The sequence below is a fragment of the Hemitrygon akajei genome, chromosome 3 (genome assembly GCF_048418815.1).
Source record: "Hemitrygon akajei chromosome 3, sHemAka1.3, whole genome shotgun sequence".
NCBI lineage: Eukaryota > Metazoa > Chordata > Chondrichthyes > Myliobatiformes > Dasyatidae > Hemitrygon > Hemitrygon akajei.
This window is the reverse complement of record NC_133126.1, coordinates 145,189,061-145,207,346: the sequence shown is the minus strand read 5'-3', so window position 1 is coordinate 145,207,346 and position 18,286 is coordinate 145,189,061. Positions and strand designations below refer to the sequence as shown.

The 18,286-nt window shown below is 36.3% G+C and overlaps 2 protein-coding genes across 2 annotated transcripts in view; one reads left to right on the top strand and one right to left on the bottom strand.

Annotated features, from left to right (window-relative positions):
* Positions 1–18,286, top strand: part of ift80 (intraflagellar transport 80 homolog (Chlamydomonas)) — a 328,780-nt gene that overhangs the window by 68,646 nt on the left and 241,848 nt on the right. The window lies entirely within an intron of this gene.
* smc4 (structural maintenance of chromosomes 4) overlaps positions 1–18,286 on the bottom strand; it is an 85,566-nt gene that overhangs the window by 65,998 nt on the left and 1,282 nt on the right. The window contains exons 3-8 of the mRNA XM_073040984.1: positions 16,839–17,029; positions 16,241–16,432; positions 15,385–15,561; positions 3,779–3,943; positions 2,139–2,266; positions 1,740–1,880 (exon numbers count right to left, since the gene is read on the bottom strand). Of these exons, the coding sequence (XP_072897085.1) occupies positions 1,740–1,880; positions 2,139–2,266; positions 3,779–3,943; positions 15,385–15,561; positions 16,241–16,432; positions 16,839–17,029 (994 nt within the window). The remainder of the gene's footprint in view (positions 1–1,739; positions 1,881–2,138; positions 2,267–3,778; positions 3,944–15,384; positions 15,562–16,240; positions 16,433–16,838; positions 17,030–18,286) is intronic.

Sequence of the window (18,286 nt, the reverse complement as noted above, 5' to 3'; positions counted from 1 at the left end):
GGTGAGGACTAATTCCACAAGGCAGAGAAGAGCAGTAGCAGAGGGTGACTGGCTAGGTCTGGAATCCAGGAAGAAACGGAGAGCTTGGAGACCTTCCTGGTGGGGGAAAGAGGTATATAGGGTCTCGATGTCCATGGTAAAAATAAGGCGGTGGGGGCCAGGGAACTTGAAATCTTTGAAGAGATGTAAAGCATGGGAAGTATCACGGACATAGGTGGGAAGAGATTGAACAAGGGGAGATAAAACAGAGTCGAGATAGGCAGAAATGAGTTCAGTGGGGCAGGAGCAAGCAGAGACAATGGGTCTGCCTGGACAGGCAGGTTTGTGAATCTTAGGTAGGAGGTAGAAACGAGAAGTGCGGGGTGTGGGAACTATCAAGTTTGGTGGCTGTGGATGGGAGATCTCCCGAGCTGATGAAATTGGAAATGGTTTGGGAGACAATGGACTGGTGCTCCCTAGTGGGGTCATGGTCCAGGGGTAGATAAGAGGAGGTGTCAGCGAGTTGTCGTTGTGCCTCCGCTATGTACAGGTCGGTGCGCCTGACGACAACAGCACGCCCCTTATAAGCGGGTTTGATGGTAAGGTTGGGATCGTTGTGGAGGGAATGGAGAGCAGATTGTTCAGAGGGGGAAGGTTGGAATTGGAGCAGTAGGTAAAAGGAATTGTTCGAGCATTTACATGGATAAAAGTTCTGGAAAATGTTGAGAGGGGCAAAAGAGATACTATAGATGCTGGTTTTAGGTTAGAACTTAGAAGTTGGGGAAGCCACCTGTAGAAATAACTAAATTGCTCACAGAGCACCCACCAATCTACTACAATTCATCTAATGTCATCACAAACTACACTAGGCTTCAGTTTTGATAGACTTGCAAAACACGCCTGTTAGACTTCAACTCTAGTATTGTGTTCAATGTGCAATTTAACACATTAAGAAAGCAAATAATAATCAGAGCAAAGATTAGCCCAATTCAAATTCAGAAAAAAAAGGATTGTAAATCTATGATATTATAATGAAACAAATAGTATTGCAAGGTGACAATTGGAATTGATCTAAAAGGAGTTGTCTCAATGGGGGAAAATGGGGACCTTTACTGTTCCACTACCATTCAATGATTCTAGTCCACCATATTATCCCTTCTCTTTAGAAAAGCACAAAACAACAAAATGAAATTTGAATCAATAATGTAACGTAGGTTACACATCTAGATACAATAGGTGAAGAAACAAAATGTAGCATTAAGCAAACAATAATATATGGTTATGATAAATGAGTGAATAAATTTCTCGTAGATCAACACATCAATAATCACTTTTGTTTTTCATGACAGAATGCGGCTGTAGAAACCCTATAGCACAATACAGGCCCTTCAGCCCACAAAGTTGTGCCGAACATGTCCCTACTTCAGAAACTGCTAAGCTTGCCTATAGCCCTCTATTTTTCTAAGCTCCATGTACCTATCCAAAAGTCTCTTAAAAGACCCTATCGTATCCACCTCCACCACCGTTGCCAGCAGCCCATTCCCTGCACTCACCACTCTGAGTAAAAAAACTTAGCCCTGACATCTCCTCTGTACCTACTCCCAGGCACCTTAAACCTGTGTCCTCTTGTGGCAACCATTTCAGCCCTGGGGAAAAAAGCCTCTGACTATCCACATGATCAATGCCTCTCATCATCTTATACACAAAATATCCACAAATGAAATTAAGATAGCAACCCATAGAATATGTTCATGACTTACTTTTCAAGTTTTTTCAAAGCATCATTTTTAACCTTTATATCTTCTGCAAGTGTGGCGCTTTCATCACGTGTACCTTGAGTCTCATCATGAATATTTTGCTTTTGTACCTTCATATCAGCAATCCTTCTTTGCACATCATGGCTGATGAGAGTTTAGAGGTGGACGAGGAGAGTAAAAAAATCAAAAACTAAAGTCAAGATTGAGGATCAAACAGGAATATCAAGTATCACTGAACAATTTTAATAAGAAACAATAAAGATAACTAGTTACTAACATATGTACTTGCATCTCTATCAGTTCAATGCGAATTAACAGGATAAGCAATCTAGTATTAGGAAACTTATTGTTAAAATAGATTGGAGAACAGCAAATTATGATAGAAATCATTAAAGGACATACATATAATACTGCAAGACGCAATTCTTCTTCTTCACAATTTCATTTTCCAATGCAAGAAATTCAAGCGCATGATTCTTCTCTCCTTCCAAGGCATCCTTTTCTTTTTCCACCATCTTGACTCTATTAAGCTAATGCAAGGATTTTAACATGGTCAAATTCGATTTTATGCAAAAGATTCAATTATAACATAGGGAAACTACAAATACATGGAAAGTTAAGTAAATTCAATCTCTGAACCAATTCATTTCCATGTAAAACATCCAGTGGAAAAGAAAATTTTTTAAGCAAGGCTCTATTACATAGCTATACCTACGCAGCATGGTGACAATTGGCTAATGAAGTGAAACTGGACCTCATGAAGGGTCTTGGCCTGAAATGTCAACTGTATTCCTCTTCATATATGCTGACTGACTTGCCGAGTTCCTTCAGCATTTTGTGTTCAAGATTTCTAGCATCTTGTTTGTAACTGGCTAATTTACCACAATACCACAAAGCAAAAGTCAAAATTCATTTTACAGACATTTCACACCAATATTCCCTTTGCTCTGGTCCAGAAATTCACCCCAAAAAAGTGGTACAGCCAAGTTGAAAATAAGCTTAATCTGCAAGAGCAATATTCCAGCTCTTGGGAAATACAACCTATCTAAATTCTACCCAAAGTGAAAATGCCCTATGTACTGTCTTCAGCCCATAGGAGTAGGTAAAGTGGGCTTAGCATTTGATTCTGCATTTAATACTTTGCCACAGACTGTCCATTTCTTATATAATCAACTAATTGTTCTCAAAGTTATTCCTTGTGGCATCCAGCACAAACAATATGCTTCTGAATATTACCAGCCCTTGTATCTCCTCTGATTATTCCAGTATCCCTTGCGAAAGCAACATCCCTCCACAGATACCATCACAATTGTGAGTGTATGTGTCAGTGATCACGATAAATTTGCAATTGTATAATTTTCAGCAATGTGCCAAAACCCTGACACTGCCATGCTGCCCAAGGAACCCCAACAATGTTACTCCGAGAATCTCAAAACTTGTCTCATAGGAAACATTTCTTAATGCACCCCTGCCCACTAACTCCTGTCTCAAAGTACTAAAGAAATCTTCAGCCCTGGTCTTGAATGGACCTACTGCAAATTATACATTCTGCCCCAACCCAATTCACTGGATGACATGGTGTTCTTAACATACAGCCTACCTCATTGAGACACTACACTGCTTTCCACAAAATAAGATTTATGGAATACAACCCAAAGTGCTATTGTGGGATGAGCCCCAAGCACTGAAGATATCAAACTAGCTTTGTCAATAACATCCATTGCAGAAAGCATTTCTATTTCTTTGGACAAATCAGCCATCCAAGTTTCATTCTTTTCATACACACAACCGGTGACATTTCATGAATGTTACCATGATATACAACAATTAAATCATGTGCATCGTTAGGTGAAATGTTGCACTTAACACCAAAGCAAAATACTTAATTTAGAATTAAATATTCTAATGAATTACCCAATCCCAAAAAATTGCCAGTGCTTAAAGTTCCAGTGAAAAACCACCATACTAGTAGCAATATTATCAACAGATTATTTTACATTTTAAAAAGTCACATTTATTTTCTCAAGAAATCTGAAATTCACCTTCTCCCCTCTCTGTTCATTCAAAATTTCAACTCTGCGACAGAGGATCTGAATTGGCTCTTTGAGTCGCCCTGATCCAATTATATCTTCCAGATATTCTAACATACCCTCATCATGCTCGGTTTGACCTTTTGGCTTCATCATAGCAATTTGTTCCACTTCACCCTATCAAAACAAAAAATAAAGCAAAATATTCTTCAGTTTATATTTCAGAAACATTTAGTATTAAAATTTAATTAAAGCCCACTGCTACTTTTCAATGAACACTGAAGAAATCAATTAAAACAGTTAATTTGGATTTATTAAGATTCAGACCTAATTTAAAACAAAACATTAGTTTAAGTGCTAAATATGTATTTGCTTCTTGATCTGACCATAAAATGATACAATCATGTAAATGATTGGCTGAAAGATATGGTACAAACAATAACTAAAAATATCAATTGATCACCACATTTTAGATTTAAAGCATGATTTCACCTCAATTTCTTTTGAGCAGAACTATTAAACTTTAAAAGCAAATTAATTTCTACTGATTGTTTATTAATATTATTTATTATAATTGCTTGCATGTCAAAAGCCATACAAAAGTGAAGGAATAATTCTTAACTTACTACTCAGATGTAAAACTGGTATGATAGACAGTTTACGCTCATCTTTTATTGAGGTTTTCTCCATTCTCAAGTAATCAATCCTGGACTGCACAAGTTGATACTGGGCAGTGAGCATTAATTCAGTGCAGAAAAGATTTCCAATCTTTGACATAAACTAACATCACTGAACCCAAACAAATCCTAAGCATTTATCCAAGTAGTATAGGATAGGAGAGAGCAGGACTTTATTATTATTAACCCATGTTACAATTTGGGTAAATCATAAAATAAAAACCTGTCACTTACTGCACTCATAAATTTCCCCAAATTTTGTCAAGCACCATATAATAATGAATTCAGTAATTTTACACAAAATGTTACTGTGCCTGCAATTAATTGGAAAAATACAAATGATCATATAGAATGGCAGACAAAATACTCTTCTGTCTAAACAAAGGGAATTGATCTTTCTGTAAATAACAATCTTTGATAGAATGCAAAAAGATGCTAGCTAATATATACTAAATTAAGTCATGAAGGTTTTTCAAACATGCAAGATCCCATCTATAACACTATTACATATAGATCAAAACCATGTCCAAAATGGACATGAAAACTCAAATGAACTTCTTTTGCCAAATGTAGTGTACACCCAACATTAAAGTCTGCATACCTGTATTTGTTCTAATAAAATTACCAGTCATCTTCTGGCCATCTTTCAGATCACTGATCCTGCAATGGCCATTTAAACAAAAAGCACCTACATGTATAATATGTGCACTGGACTATCAAGTTGTTTGCAAGAATACCTGTAATAGCAACAAAATACAAAGATACATGGGATAAAATTGTCAATTGAGAGACTATGAAAGGCAAGGCATTGATAGTTCTGTAAACTCAAACCTGCTTAGAAATATTAATAGTACCAACTTAAATGCAAATAAAAGGTCCTGTTAATCACAACAGGCAAAATATTCCAGCGGGGGTGGGGAAATCGAATTTTTAGAACTATTAACATAAAACTGAAAATTTCATTGGTAACTTAAAATAGCCACTGAGCACAGAAACAATCTGAGTTTCATACTCCATTGATCTTAACAATGGGCACAAGAAATGAAGTTGTAATCTTCATATGTCCTTTATAATACTGGTGTGCAAGATAGTCACATTCAAATCCTTACAGGTCTCAACATAGCCTAAATGTGGTCAAATTCAATTCAGCTATAACATGAAAGGTAGCTCTCTGAAATAGTTTTTAACATTAAAAAACTCAGCAAAAACACTATCGCAAATCTGTAAGTAAGGAGAAACACAGTATCAGAAAACAAAACATGCTACAGGTCTGTAAAACAAATTATGCCCAGACTGCTACCATACCTGGACCTGCATAGAAAACTGCAAGTATATTACAGGTAACAGTAGAAACTGATAGAAAAAAAAGTCAAATCAGATACTACTGGTGAATGCAGTGTCAAAAGTTTCTACTCAGCATTAAAAACTTGTATCTTAATTTAAGGGTTTATAATGAGAATTGACTTCTAAAGTACAACCAAAAGTGCAGATAAATTGAAATCAGATGGTTCATACTTGCCTTCTCTCCTCAGTGCCTGGGATACTAATGCACAACATGCCAAGCCTCTTCCAAGGCAAACATTCAGATTCAGTGACCTCCACACCAGCAAGTCTGCCTGCCAGCCAATCCAGCACCAGATGGAATGATGTATTCTTAGATAAGCAGCCTTACTTCAGAGCCAGAGTACTGATTGAAATTGGCAAGCAATTTATCCAAGTACTGATCAACATAGAAAAGTGTTCATCTGCCAATGCTCTGAACGATTACTGAATGAAAATTCCTTTAGACCTCCAAAGAGGTGCTTATTATCAAGTCTATCAACTCTATAGGCAACCTACAGACCTTTCCCACCATTTCTTTCATCAAGCTCATCCATCTTCATAAAGCAATACATCTTTAAATAAGTGCTCAACCTACAACCGCTCCTCCAATGTTGTGACCATTTCGGCAAAGGTATGCAATGATAGCATGATATTTACTCTTTAAACTATATTTATGACTGTTTTGTTTGTTTTGATCTTTTAAAAGGAAAAACAAATCGACTACAATCATAGATAAACTAGATTTGTTAAGTTTCCCTTTGCCCCCACAGATATCACAAATAGCAGGATAACATAAACCTACTTCATTGTAGTTTCAAACTTAACATTAAGATACCCACTTAATAAAACCTTCACCCTCACATTTTAGTCTAAACGAAGACACAAAGTTTTGATTCAATTTCTACCCTTTAAGATCAACACAGAAGCAACATTATCAATGATTAAGAATGTTGAGTCACATCCTTTCTAATTCTATTGGCTGAGTAGCTGCTGAAATCAGAAACTAAAGGCAATTTTCCCCTTGGTAAAAGGAGAACAGTGACATCCAAAGGAGTTTCTTCTTATAGCTAATACTATAAAAGTTTTGAAGAGCAGGGTAGCAGACTGGGTCAAATTTAACTCAAATTTTAGTCTATAGTTGAGTAAGTTTTCTTGATCAAGTAGAGGGTTTGGGAATAACCACAATCACAGGGAGAAAATGCAAAAATCTGGTCCACAGCCAAGACAGGTTCAATCCAGCTAATGTGGCTGGATCACTTTGTAAATCCATACCTCTTCACAACTCTATCACCCTCCATTTCAATTAAGTTTTGAATTTTACCAATATGTGAATTACCAGCTTCAATTGGACACATCCCTCAAACCTGTTCTGTCCAAGATAGTGACCAGCTTGACTCCAACTTCAACTCCACATTTTCCACCAATCCCAAACTAAGTTTCACCCTCATGTTTGTCAAGAAACTACCTGTCTTAAAAATATTTGAAGACTTTGCTTCCAATGCCCTTTAAGAGTTTCAAGTCTCAAAACACTCAGGTAAACATTTTGTATTACGTGTTCCTTACCCTTTATTCTTAGACAAAGGCCTCTACTTTTGGAATTCCCCCACAAGAGGAACACTCTCTACATCCAGCCTGCCAAACTATTTTATTTGCTACAATCAAATCCTTGCTCTTCAACTACACTAGACACAAATACTGTGCATAGCTCTAGTCTCCATATTGTAAAATTATAAATTCCATCTACAACTGTAAAGCAGATTGCAAATGTTTGTTTCCAACAAAATTGCAGGCTTCTCCTTCAGAGGCAAATTACATCAACTACTTTAAGGCATTCAGAGGAGCACAGTAGTACAGCAAGTACTCCAGTGACTTTGGTTCAACCTCTGTGCAAATTTCACTTGGACATCACATTCTCCTATCTATCATTCCCCAACCTGAAGCCCCAGATGAACTATGAGATCTGCAATCTGCTGAGGCCCAGATCTGAAGCATTCATATCTAACAACCAAGAAAAATACAAGTTCAGGTACGATCTCCAGAAAGCCACCTCACCGATGAAGCATGGTAATTCTGTCCTAAACTTGAATCGATGAAGGATGCTCGACAGCTGTGGCAGGGTTTGAATGTTATCACCTCTTACAAAGTGAAATCAAGCGACAGAGTTGTCAACTGGTCTTCGCTTCCAGATGAGCTCAATACCTATGCTCAATTTTTGACTGTCAAAACATGGAACTATCACGAACTCCCACAGCCGCAATGATCCTGTGATTTCAGTCTGAGACTGACTTATGAGCATCCTATAGGAAAATGAACCTATGGAAAACATCAGGCCCAGATGGGGTATACGGCTGAGTCCTAAAGACCTGTGTAGATCAACTGGCTGGAGCGTTCACTGAGATCTTCAACACCCCAGTTCAGTGGTCTGAGGTACCAACCTGCTTCAAGCAGGCTTCAATTAAACAAGTCCTGAAAAAAAAAGAATATGGCAACCTGCCTTGATGACTATTGTCCAATAACACTTACATCCACAGTGATGAAGTGTTATGAGAGGTTGGTGATGAAATATCAACTCTTGCCCGAGAAGTGATTTGGATTCACATCAATTTGCCTACTGGTGCAACAAGCCTACAGTAGATGCCACCTGATTGCTCTTTACTCAACCCTGGAAAATCTGGACAGCAAAGACGTGTACATCAAAACTAATCAAAGAGCCTCAAGACTTTGGCCTCATTACCACCTTGTGCAATTGGATCCTTGATATTCTTACTTGAAGACCCCAATCAATCCGGATTGACAATATCCCCACAATCTCCATCAGCAAAGGTGCACCACAGGGCTGTGAGCTTAGCCCCTGCTGTACTTATGATTGGGTGGCTATGCACATCTCCAATGCCATGGAAGTTTATTGATGACAGCACCGATGTAGGCCAAATTAAAGGGGGTGACAAATCAGCATACAGGAGGGAGAATGAAAATCTGGTTGAGTGGCCACCCAATGTCAGCAAGACAAATGAGTGATTATTGACTTAAGGAGGAGGAAACCAGAGGTCCAGAAGCCAGTACACACTGGGGGAATAAGAGGTGGAGCGGGTCGACAACTTTAAATACCTTGGTATTATCATTTCAGAAGACCTGTCCTGAGCCCAGTATGTAAGCACAACTATGAAAAAAAAGCATGGCAGCACCTCTACTTCCTTAAAGAGTTTGCGAAAATTCAGCATGACATCTAAAATTTTAACAAACTTCTATAGTTGTGTTGTTGAGAGTATTTTGACTGGATGCATCATAGCCTAGTAAGGAAAAGCCAATGCTCTTGAATGGAAAATTGTACAAAAAGTAGTGGATACCACCCAGTCCAGCATGGTTAAACCCTCCCAACTATTGAGCACATCTACATGGAGTGTCGTTGCAGGAAAGCAGCATCCATCATCAGGGACCTCCACCATGTCATGCTCTCTTCTTGCTGCTGTCTTCAGGAAGATGGCACAGGAGCCTCAGGATTCACACCACCATATTCAGGAAGTTTTCACCCCTCAATCATCAGGCTCTTGAACCAGAGAGGTTAACTTCACTTACTCCCATCACTGACAGCTCTGACAACCTATGGACTCAACTTTCAAGGACTCTTCACTTCATGTTTTCAATATTTATTTATTTTTTTTGTAATGGCAGCTTATTGTCTTTTGCACACTGTTTGCCTGCCCTATTGGTCCAGGCTTTCATCGACTCTATTATGGTTATTGGATTTATTGAGCTCACAAGAAAATAAATCTCAAAGTTGTACACGGTGACACATTACATACTTTAAAAAAAATTATTTGAACTTTATACAAATTTCTGTGCACCTGTGTACATATCCCAACTACACTTTGACTGGCTAAATTATGGGAAATGACCTACACTGTGCAGGTTGTATCAAAATATATGGGGGAAAAATGGAATTGATCTGAGAGTCAGCATGGCAAGATCAGCTTATTTACAAGACTTCTAGGAAATCACAACCTTTTCAGACTTTCAAACCAAAAGAAGTTAATGTGAAACCAAGCTGCCTTATAATTCAAGGTGTTGAAAGTGATGATAACCCATCAGGTTCTCTACCCCCCAATTTGCACTATTAATTTTTTTGTATTATTCCTAATAAATGGATATACAATGTAAATTTGATGCACCAGAATTACATGTAGTAAGTACAATAATAAAAAAAAGTAGAAAATGTGAATATGCCGGCCAGGCAGCATGAGATGAAAGGCCATCAATGTTGAATCTGTTTATCTCCCTAAAAGCTCCTTCCTGACCTGTTGAGTATTTCCAGGATTTTCTGTTTTTATTTCAGATTGCAGGATATGCTTTGTTGTTTGACAGATTCATTTACACCTCAACTAAATAGTCACAAAACTAGGCTTTCACTTTTACGTTATACACATTGCCATGCATTATTGCTTTAACAATACAGTATACTCTGCTGTCTATTAACCAGATTCTTCCACCCCAACTTATTTCTTCTCAGCACACAATCTAGGCCAATCAACTTATTGCATCCTAATGTCAAATAACTTTGTAATAAATCAGATACACTATTTAAATCTCTTGCAAACACATACATAATTGATTATTTATCATTTACCCTGGTCCAGATTTGAACGATTATTTTCCCAAACATTTGGTAAAAACTATCGTTTCAGTATAGAATTCCATGGGTCAGAACCATATCTCACAAACCTGTACTTGTTTCATATACCAACCAGCAGCAGTGGTATTTGGGCAGTGATACTACTACGAGTCTGTTGCACATGTATATATTTAATTCCGCACAAGTCAATAGAATGACTAAGCTTGTACTGCTATTTGATGAAAGCAAGTCTGAACTGTGATATTTACATTTGACCTATATTCTTTAATATTTGTGGTTAACAAAAATTTATCAGTCTCGGATTTGAAATCAACAACTGACCTAGCCATCATTTGTTGGGCTGGAAGAGCTTACAAAGTTTCTTCATTTTCTCAGATGAACCCTCAGACCCGGCATAGCACTGATTTGTAGTGAATTTTTTTTTTAAAAAAGATGTACGTTCATTCTAATTAACACAAACTTCTCCGGGTGGCCACCGTAAACATTGTGCTTTACATAGACTCTGAGCCACTCACAACCAATCACGTATTAGTTCATGCTTGCTCCCCTCCCTGCATGAATAAATATTCTTGCCCCCTTCAGCCAATTCATTCCACTTTTTAAACCCATAATGCCTGGAAAAGAGCCTGCAACTTCTAGTGAGGGCAGTACATCTCAGATGTCTAGGAAAAGGATTAGCATGGATGTGAAACTCCCAGGATTTCAGGCAGAATCAGTCATCCAAAACATCATTGAACCGGCCAGTTTAAGTGGGATTAGAGGATGTTAATGATGGCAATGTTGAAGAGTACTGCATTCTCATGGTGAGAGCCTTAATAATGAAGAGTTTCCAGAATTGGCAGAGCAATGCATCCTGGGTAAATCTGAGGGCATGGATGGAGAAAAGGAAAAGGAAACACCAACAAAATACATCACCACAAAACTCCTCAGCACTAGCATCACTGCGATTATCCAAATCATGGACCAGTTCATTGATAATTACCGACTGGGAGCAAAGCAATTAGGCAAAGAGAGGTGCTCTCAACATGATTTCCTGCTACTGAGAACTTCATGAGAGGAAACTTAAGAAAAGGCAGCCAAATCTCAAAGCTTACTTGAAACACCCAGAAGTTAGAGGAGGACCCACAGCCTGGCCCCTCCTCTAAGATGTAACTATCATCTGCTTCCCTCCACTGCTGCTGTGATGTGTTGCCACTCCACTGATGTGCAGGTTAGGCCTATTTGTGTGATTGTCACTCCACAAATTACTCAGTATACAGAGTATCATATATCTAGGGTTTGACTTTTTAAAAAAATCAGGCACACATGTCCATTACGTAATGCTATGATGACCCCCACATAGCACTCCACCTCTGAGGAACACATCCTCAGTGTTAAATGGGGCCTGAGTTTATAAGTATTTCTAAACCTCATTCTCAAAAGAAAAGGCTTAAGTTTTATATCAGTCCAAAAAATGACTTACTGCCATCATGCTCCTTTAAAACCTTGAAAAGCACAATCATAACCTACTAACCATCTAAATTCCAGGGGTTGCAAACTAACAAGGAAAATCCAGGTGTCAAATCAGTAAACCCCTGGCACACTCCTGCCATCCAAAATGTTCTTCCTGAAGTTCAATATGGAGAACTGCTCACAATTTACTCAAAGCTTTTTACACATATACAAATTATTCCACCCACTTGCACTCCAGTCCCACATTTGGGTTATTTTCTGTCCATTTGTCTTAGTATTTCAGTTACTGATCCCACTGGAGCAGGTCTCCAGGGTTATATTTTGCAAACATTTATAAAATATTCCTTTCCATCCATTTTCCAGCTTTGTCTATTTGTTCAATATTTTTGCCACCTAATACTTAAAAATACTTCTCACTTTTGTATCATCAGCAAAATATGCAACTCTCTATTCCAACATACAACTTATTAAGACATACAACAAATAGCAGTCAGCCTATAACAATCCTTCCAGAACACTAGTCATATTCCACCTGATACTCAAGAGTATTTGTATTTTTTATTCTGCCATTTACCGTAGATTCCGTACTAGAGTGCACCTGATTAAAAGCCGCAGGCTCTAATTTTAGAAAGAAAATCAATTTTGTACTTGTACAAGCTGCAGGTGTCCCACGTTGTAATATGAGATATTTACACAGAAAGATATTACACGTGAGGATTTTTTAACTTTTAATTAAATCCGTATGGTAACATAAACAAATACATATTGCAAATGCTTTTTTCGAACCGTGCCTGTAACACGGCTACTTTTAAATATACATACGTATCGGTAACACACAAATTACGTTGCGTATACTTTTTTACTGAACAGTGCATGAACAACATTCCAATATCTCCTAACGACTGGTAAAAAAATATATATTGCAGCCTACCAGGAAAAGTTATTGATCGCCTTTAACTTAAAAGCAGCGTTTTCGCTCGGGTCTAATGCGCTCACCCCCTCCTTCCCGTTTATCGCAAACTGGTATTTCCCCACAAGACGCGGCGATACCGGATGTGATGTCATAGCATCCCGGGATGTAGTACAGAAAACAAATATACTTAAAACTCTTCTAACTTTAACTAGAAAATACTAACAAATGAATTACTAAGCGAAAATATTATAAACTAAATAACTGCCATAAAGGCAGCACAATGCTTTTCTTCGAGTGTTTTCCATGTTGATGAGGGTGAGTACAAATGACTGATTTACAATAATTTAATTGTGAAAGTGCGCTTGATTTATCGTACAATTTCATTGGACCTCTGTGAACTACTCATCAATTTTATTGGTCTACTGTTATGAGGCAAAATGTTTTTGGCGGCATGAAAAAAAACCATGCATTAGCCGCACCGTAGTAAAAGCCGCAGTGTTCAAAGCTGTTCAAAGCGTGGGAAAAAAGTAGCGGCTTATAATCCGGTATCTACGGTAGTAATTTTCTTAGCTAGACAATAAAGCTGCCATTAGTTCAAATATCTTTATCTCTTGCTAACAGACTATTATGTAGCTAAGTCTTCTGAAAGACTCATACAAATGTCTCTGCAACCCACTTTCCAATTACATCCAATATAGCCATCTCTTTAAAACATTCAAATTTGCTTTATCAGTCATCAACAACTCTCTCTAAATTGGTGCTAACTCAAACCGAACAGCTAAAAACCTGTAAAATATTCACTCTGTATCACAATATCTATCTTTTCCAACAAATGTTATGCTACCACGTCTATAATTCAGTTTCTTCCTCTTATTATTCTTACATAGCACAGTGAATCATATAACTTTGCATTCTGAAGTAATAGTTTCTGAAGCAAGTACACTCCAGGATTAAAGTTAAGGTATCTGCAATTTTCTAATCTACCTTGTACAAAACATTCAGATGGAAATCATTAAGCTATTAAGATCTACTGTTCTTTGGTCCATTATATTCTCACCATTACTTCAGTTATGGAGAATCTCCAATATAGTTTTTCTCCCTCCAAGAGGACAATGTCCCCTTTTCTACAATTGATGTAAAGTTATCATTCAATATGCCCAATGACTTGCCTACAAATATTTCTATTACCTATTTCACATTGCTGCTAACCACTATCATAAACATTGGAAAATTAAGTTTTAACCAATATCTTCCTTGCCGATTTCTCTGAATTCCCCCTTCACAGTTCTGTTATTTATTAGACCTTTTTCTGTTCTTTGTATCTTGTAAGTATTAGCATCTCCAATAGTTTTGGCTAAATTCAGGACAATTTTAATTGATACTGATTTTAGCCTGTTCTGACTTGACCATGAAATCTGCAAAGAAAAATATTAGGCACAATTTGTAGTTCAGTTATAATTAGGTATTGTCTCTTTCAATCAATTTTCTGGTCATTTCAAGAATTCCTACTAACAGGTGGGCAAGAACATCAGATCTTGCAGATGGATTTATGTTCTACAAAATAAAATGACACATTTCTCCCTATGTTTTCAGATTAAAGCCAAACATTTTTCTGTTTAGCACATTTCATTCCAAAAATAACTTCATTATATGAACAGCTTTTAAAAAATTATCAAATAAGGTTCTTCCATCTTCTGTACAAGCAAACTAGCAATGCATGCTAAGAAGTCTACTAGATAAAAAGAGAAATAGAATGAGGGCAGTTAAGAAAGCTAGCAAACAGCCTGTAATGTATGACACTTACATCAGCCAAATCAACCAAAAAATGTTTAAAATGTTATTCTTTGAATTATTAATAAAACAGAATATTTTTCACCTCCATTGCGCTTTTATCTGAATCAAATTAAATTTAATTTTCACATCGAACCAGATATATCGTGGATCTTGTAAATTAATTTTGTTGACACTTTCTCATTTCAGTCAACAAAATTATGAAGACCTTATATTAAAGTTGGTTTATCTTTAATGTTTGAAGCTAATACAATTAAAAAATATTAGGCAGAATTCACACACGACAGTATTACTTGTTGTAAAGCGACATGACAGTTAAATAGACTTACTACGTGAGAAAACATACCTCCAACAGCAAACGATATTGAAATTTTCATTGTTAACTGGGTAAAAATAAGATGAATTTCTTCAATGCATTTTTGGTGGTGACAAAACCAAGTCACACTGCAGCAGCACAAGTAATATTGGCGTTTTTTGGTTTAATTATTACCACGCCAATATTTACGTGCTGCTAAAATGTAACCGGCATTTCATTCATGTGTCCCCAAACAGTTCATAGAATATATCAAAAATGGTAATCAAAGCAATTCATTGCATAAGAAATAATTGTGTTTCTGGTTTAACCATAAATCACTTAAGCAGCAAATAATGGTTTGAGTTGTGAGAGCAGCCCTGCAAACCATGATGTGCTGCTATGGCAATTTAAGGGTACAGGAAAAGCACTTCAACATATCATAACAATCTTTATTTCTTCCACACGCACTTGTTTGTTCTTTAAATTAACACTTTGATTGAAAGTAAATACAGTTTGAGGTAACTTTAAGAGACCTACCTGAAGAATCAAAAATCTGTTGTGATCCAGATCAATCCCATGGCTGCGAAGCAACAGTCCTACATCTTTGAATGTAGATTTCTTTCCATTAATATGGTATACAGAAGAATTGTCCTTGTAGGCAGTTCTCGAAACATAGAACTTGCTATTTGGAATAACTTCAAAATCGTCACCCTCCTTTCATTGAAAGCATTTTGAAAAATTATTAAACAACTCAAATTTGCAGCACATGGCACATTAAACAATGTCTTTTATTGCAAAACAACGAAATTATTCACCCTTAAAACATACAATTTTGAAATAAAATGGGAGAATTGAATAATTGCTGCAGTGTATTGCCTTAAATTTTAAAAATCTAAAACTGTCAATTATTTGACTTATTCTCAGCACATCTGCTCTTTTGCGAAGTTCAACATCAAATGGTTTTGCTTATTAGTTGATTTTAAATCCACGTATACATTTTGTTTTCATAAGGAAAATACTGATTGCACTGTCATTGTCACGACCTTTACAGATATCCGTTTGTTACTGTTATAAAGGGGTCACTAATTCAGTTAAAATGGTAGTATATAGTTATAAAAATGTTTTTGGCCAGAAAGTTGCTCAAATTGCTTATGACAGTATTTTCTTTTGTTTTGCTCCTAAAGCTACAAATTAAGAGGCCTGATTCAATATTTTATGTACATGCTTAAAAAGCCAGGACAATTACTTAATTGCATACTCCATATTCCACATATTTACAAGAAATTATAAACGTTAGTTTAGAAGTATATTGGTGCTTTAACATTTAAACAACAGACAAGGACAATCTAAAAACACTATTTTTAAGCTTCTTTAAAGTATTTATTACAATTACCTTATCTATGATTTTTTGAAAATGAACTTCCACAGTACAGCTCTGAATGTCCTTGTGTTCATCAGAATTGTGAATGAGCACAGACAATTTTTTGGAGCGAATTTTTTGGGCTCGGTACCCAAAAACAAACAACATTGAATCAATCACATTTGATTTACCACTCCCATTTGGTCCAATAATACAAGAAAATCTCTGGATTAAAAAAAAATCACAGAAAATTGCAGTTATTTTACAATTTTTTCCCCTTTAGCCATTATTCACATTAAAATTAAGTATTTCTGAATACATTTTGTGGTATGCTCTGCTTCTAGCTCTCCATTCACACAACAGCTCCAAACTATAACTCTTTTCAGCAAAATTTTAATATGACTCAGTGTTTTTGTAAAAGAAATTCAATTTTAAAATCTTTAGAACTTTACATTTTAAATTCACATCAATTCTAAATTTAGGGCAACTGACCAAGCACTTTTCAGTTTCACATCTCCACCCAAGATGTTTCAAAACATATAGTTTTCCAAGCCCAGGTTTTGAAAGGAAAATTAATTTTCTCAAGAGGAACCCATAGAAGAATAGATAATTTAATTATATTTTATTTTACCTTGTGAAAAGGACCTAGAATTTGTTCTTGAGCATAAGATTTGAAATTTCGATTTACTATATGTGTAATCATGAGACGAGGAGCTCCAGGTTCATTGGTCATTGCTGGGGGTGGAGGAGGAGATATGCCAGCTAAAATTTCTTCCAAGCTTTGATTATTTACTGTTTCAACTGGAGATTCTAAGGTAGTATCTAAAAAGAAATAAATTAAATGTTATTCTGTTATTACTAATGATACATAACATTAAACTTGGAACCCCAGCTTTGCATTTCATGACTTTAGATTTTATAAAATATTTAAAATTAAAAAGTAATTTACAGCAGATACCCTTGTGTGAAAAAATACAAGTATGAATATTCAATTACAATTTCTGAATTGTATGGTTAAAAGATTTAGTTCCACCAAAACAACAAGCACCAAATGTAAATGACTACCTTTAGAAAATGACCAAGATACATTTCCCTAAAAAAATAAATCACACACCTTTCAGACTAAAAGTATTATCATAACAAGTTTGAAAGCTAAAGTATATTAAAAAAATAACAAACTAACCAAGTAAATGTCTAAAACTGTCCTAGTGTTTGTGAAAGGTTATAGTGGTGGGGGATGTCTGGTAAGAAAGGTGGGGTTTAATTTATGTACGAAGTTTCATATGTGCAATTAAACTTGTATCATAGTACAATAGCTAAGCACTGTCAGAAGACATATTACAAGAACTCATGGATTCATATTAAAAACTGAATGCAAAAATACTGTACAGCAAAACAGTTAGTAACTAACTAGTTTAGTAATCTTGTACATTTGCCAAATACTCGCTGAGTAATTGAAACAACGATCTGCATAAACGAATTTTAAACCAATTGTTCACATGGAAACAAAAACCAAAAAACCAAACACATAAAAGCATCCCTCCTTTCTAAATTGTTAATTCTTCAACTCCCGAACGCAGTTTTGTATTTTTGTATTCCAGTCTACAGAATGTCAAACCCCTCCCCCACCATTAATGTACTGTACAACAAGCGCAAAGGAAAAAGGCACACAATGAAAAGAAAACTCTAACCCCACAGCGCATCAGTTGGGGGGGGGGCGGGGGAGGAAATCAACATAAAGTCATTTATTAAACAATTAGAAAAAGGAATTATTAATTAGGATAAACCTACACAATAACAACGCACACGTCTCTATTAAATATCGTCAAAAAAGAGCAAGAGAAACTTTAAAGTTACAAGCAAATCTTTCCCATGGTCAATGAAATTATGTTAAAATAACATCTTGACATAAACACAAGTTAACGCCGGTTGTTTTTTTTTCGCTCTACATAAATGAACTGTTTCCGTTAGAAACAAGTAAAATACATCAAGATCGTTTACAGCACGATACCAAATTGCTTCAAAATGATAAAAAAGTGAAATCGGCAACCTGTTTAGCAATCTTTCAGGAGGTTCATT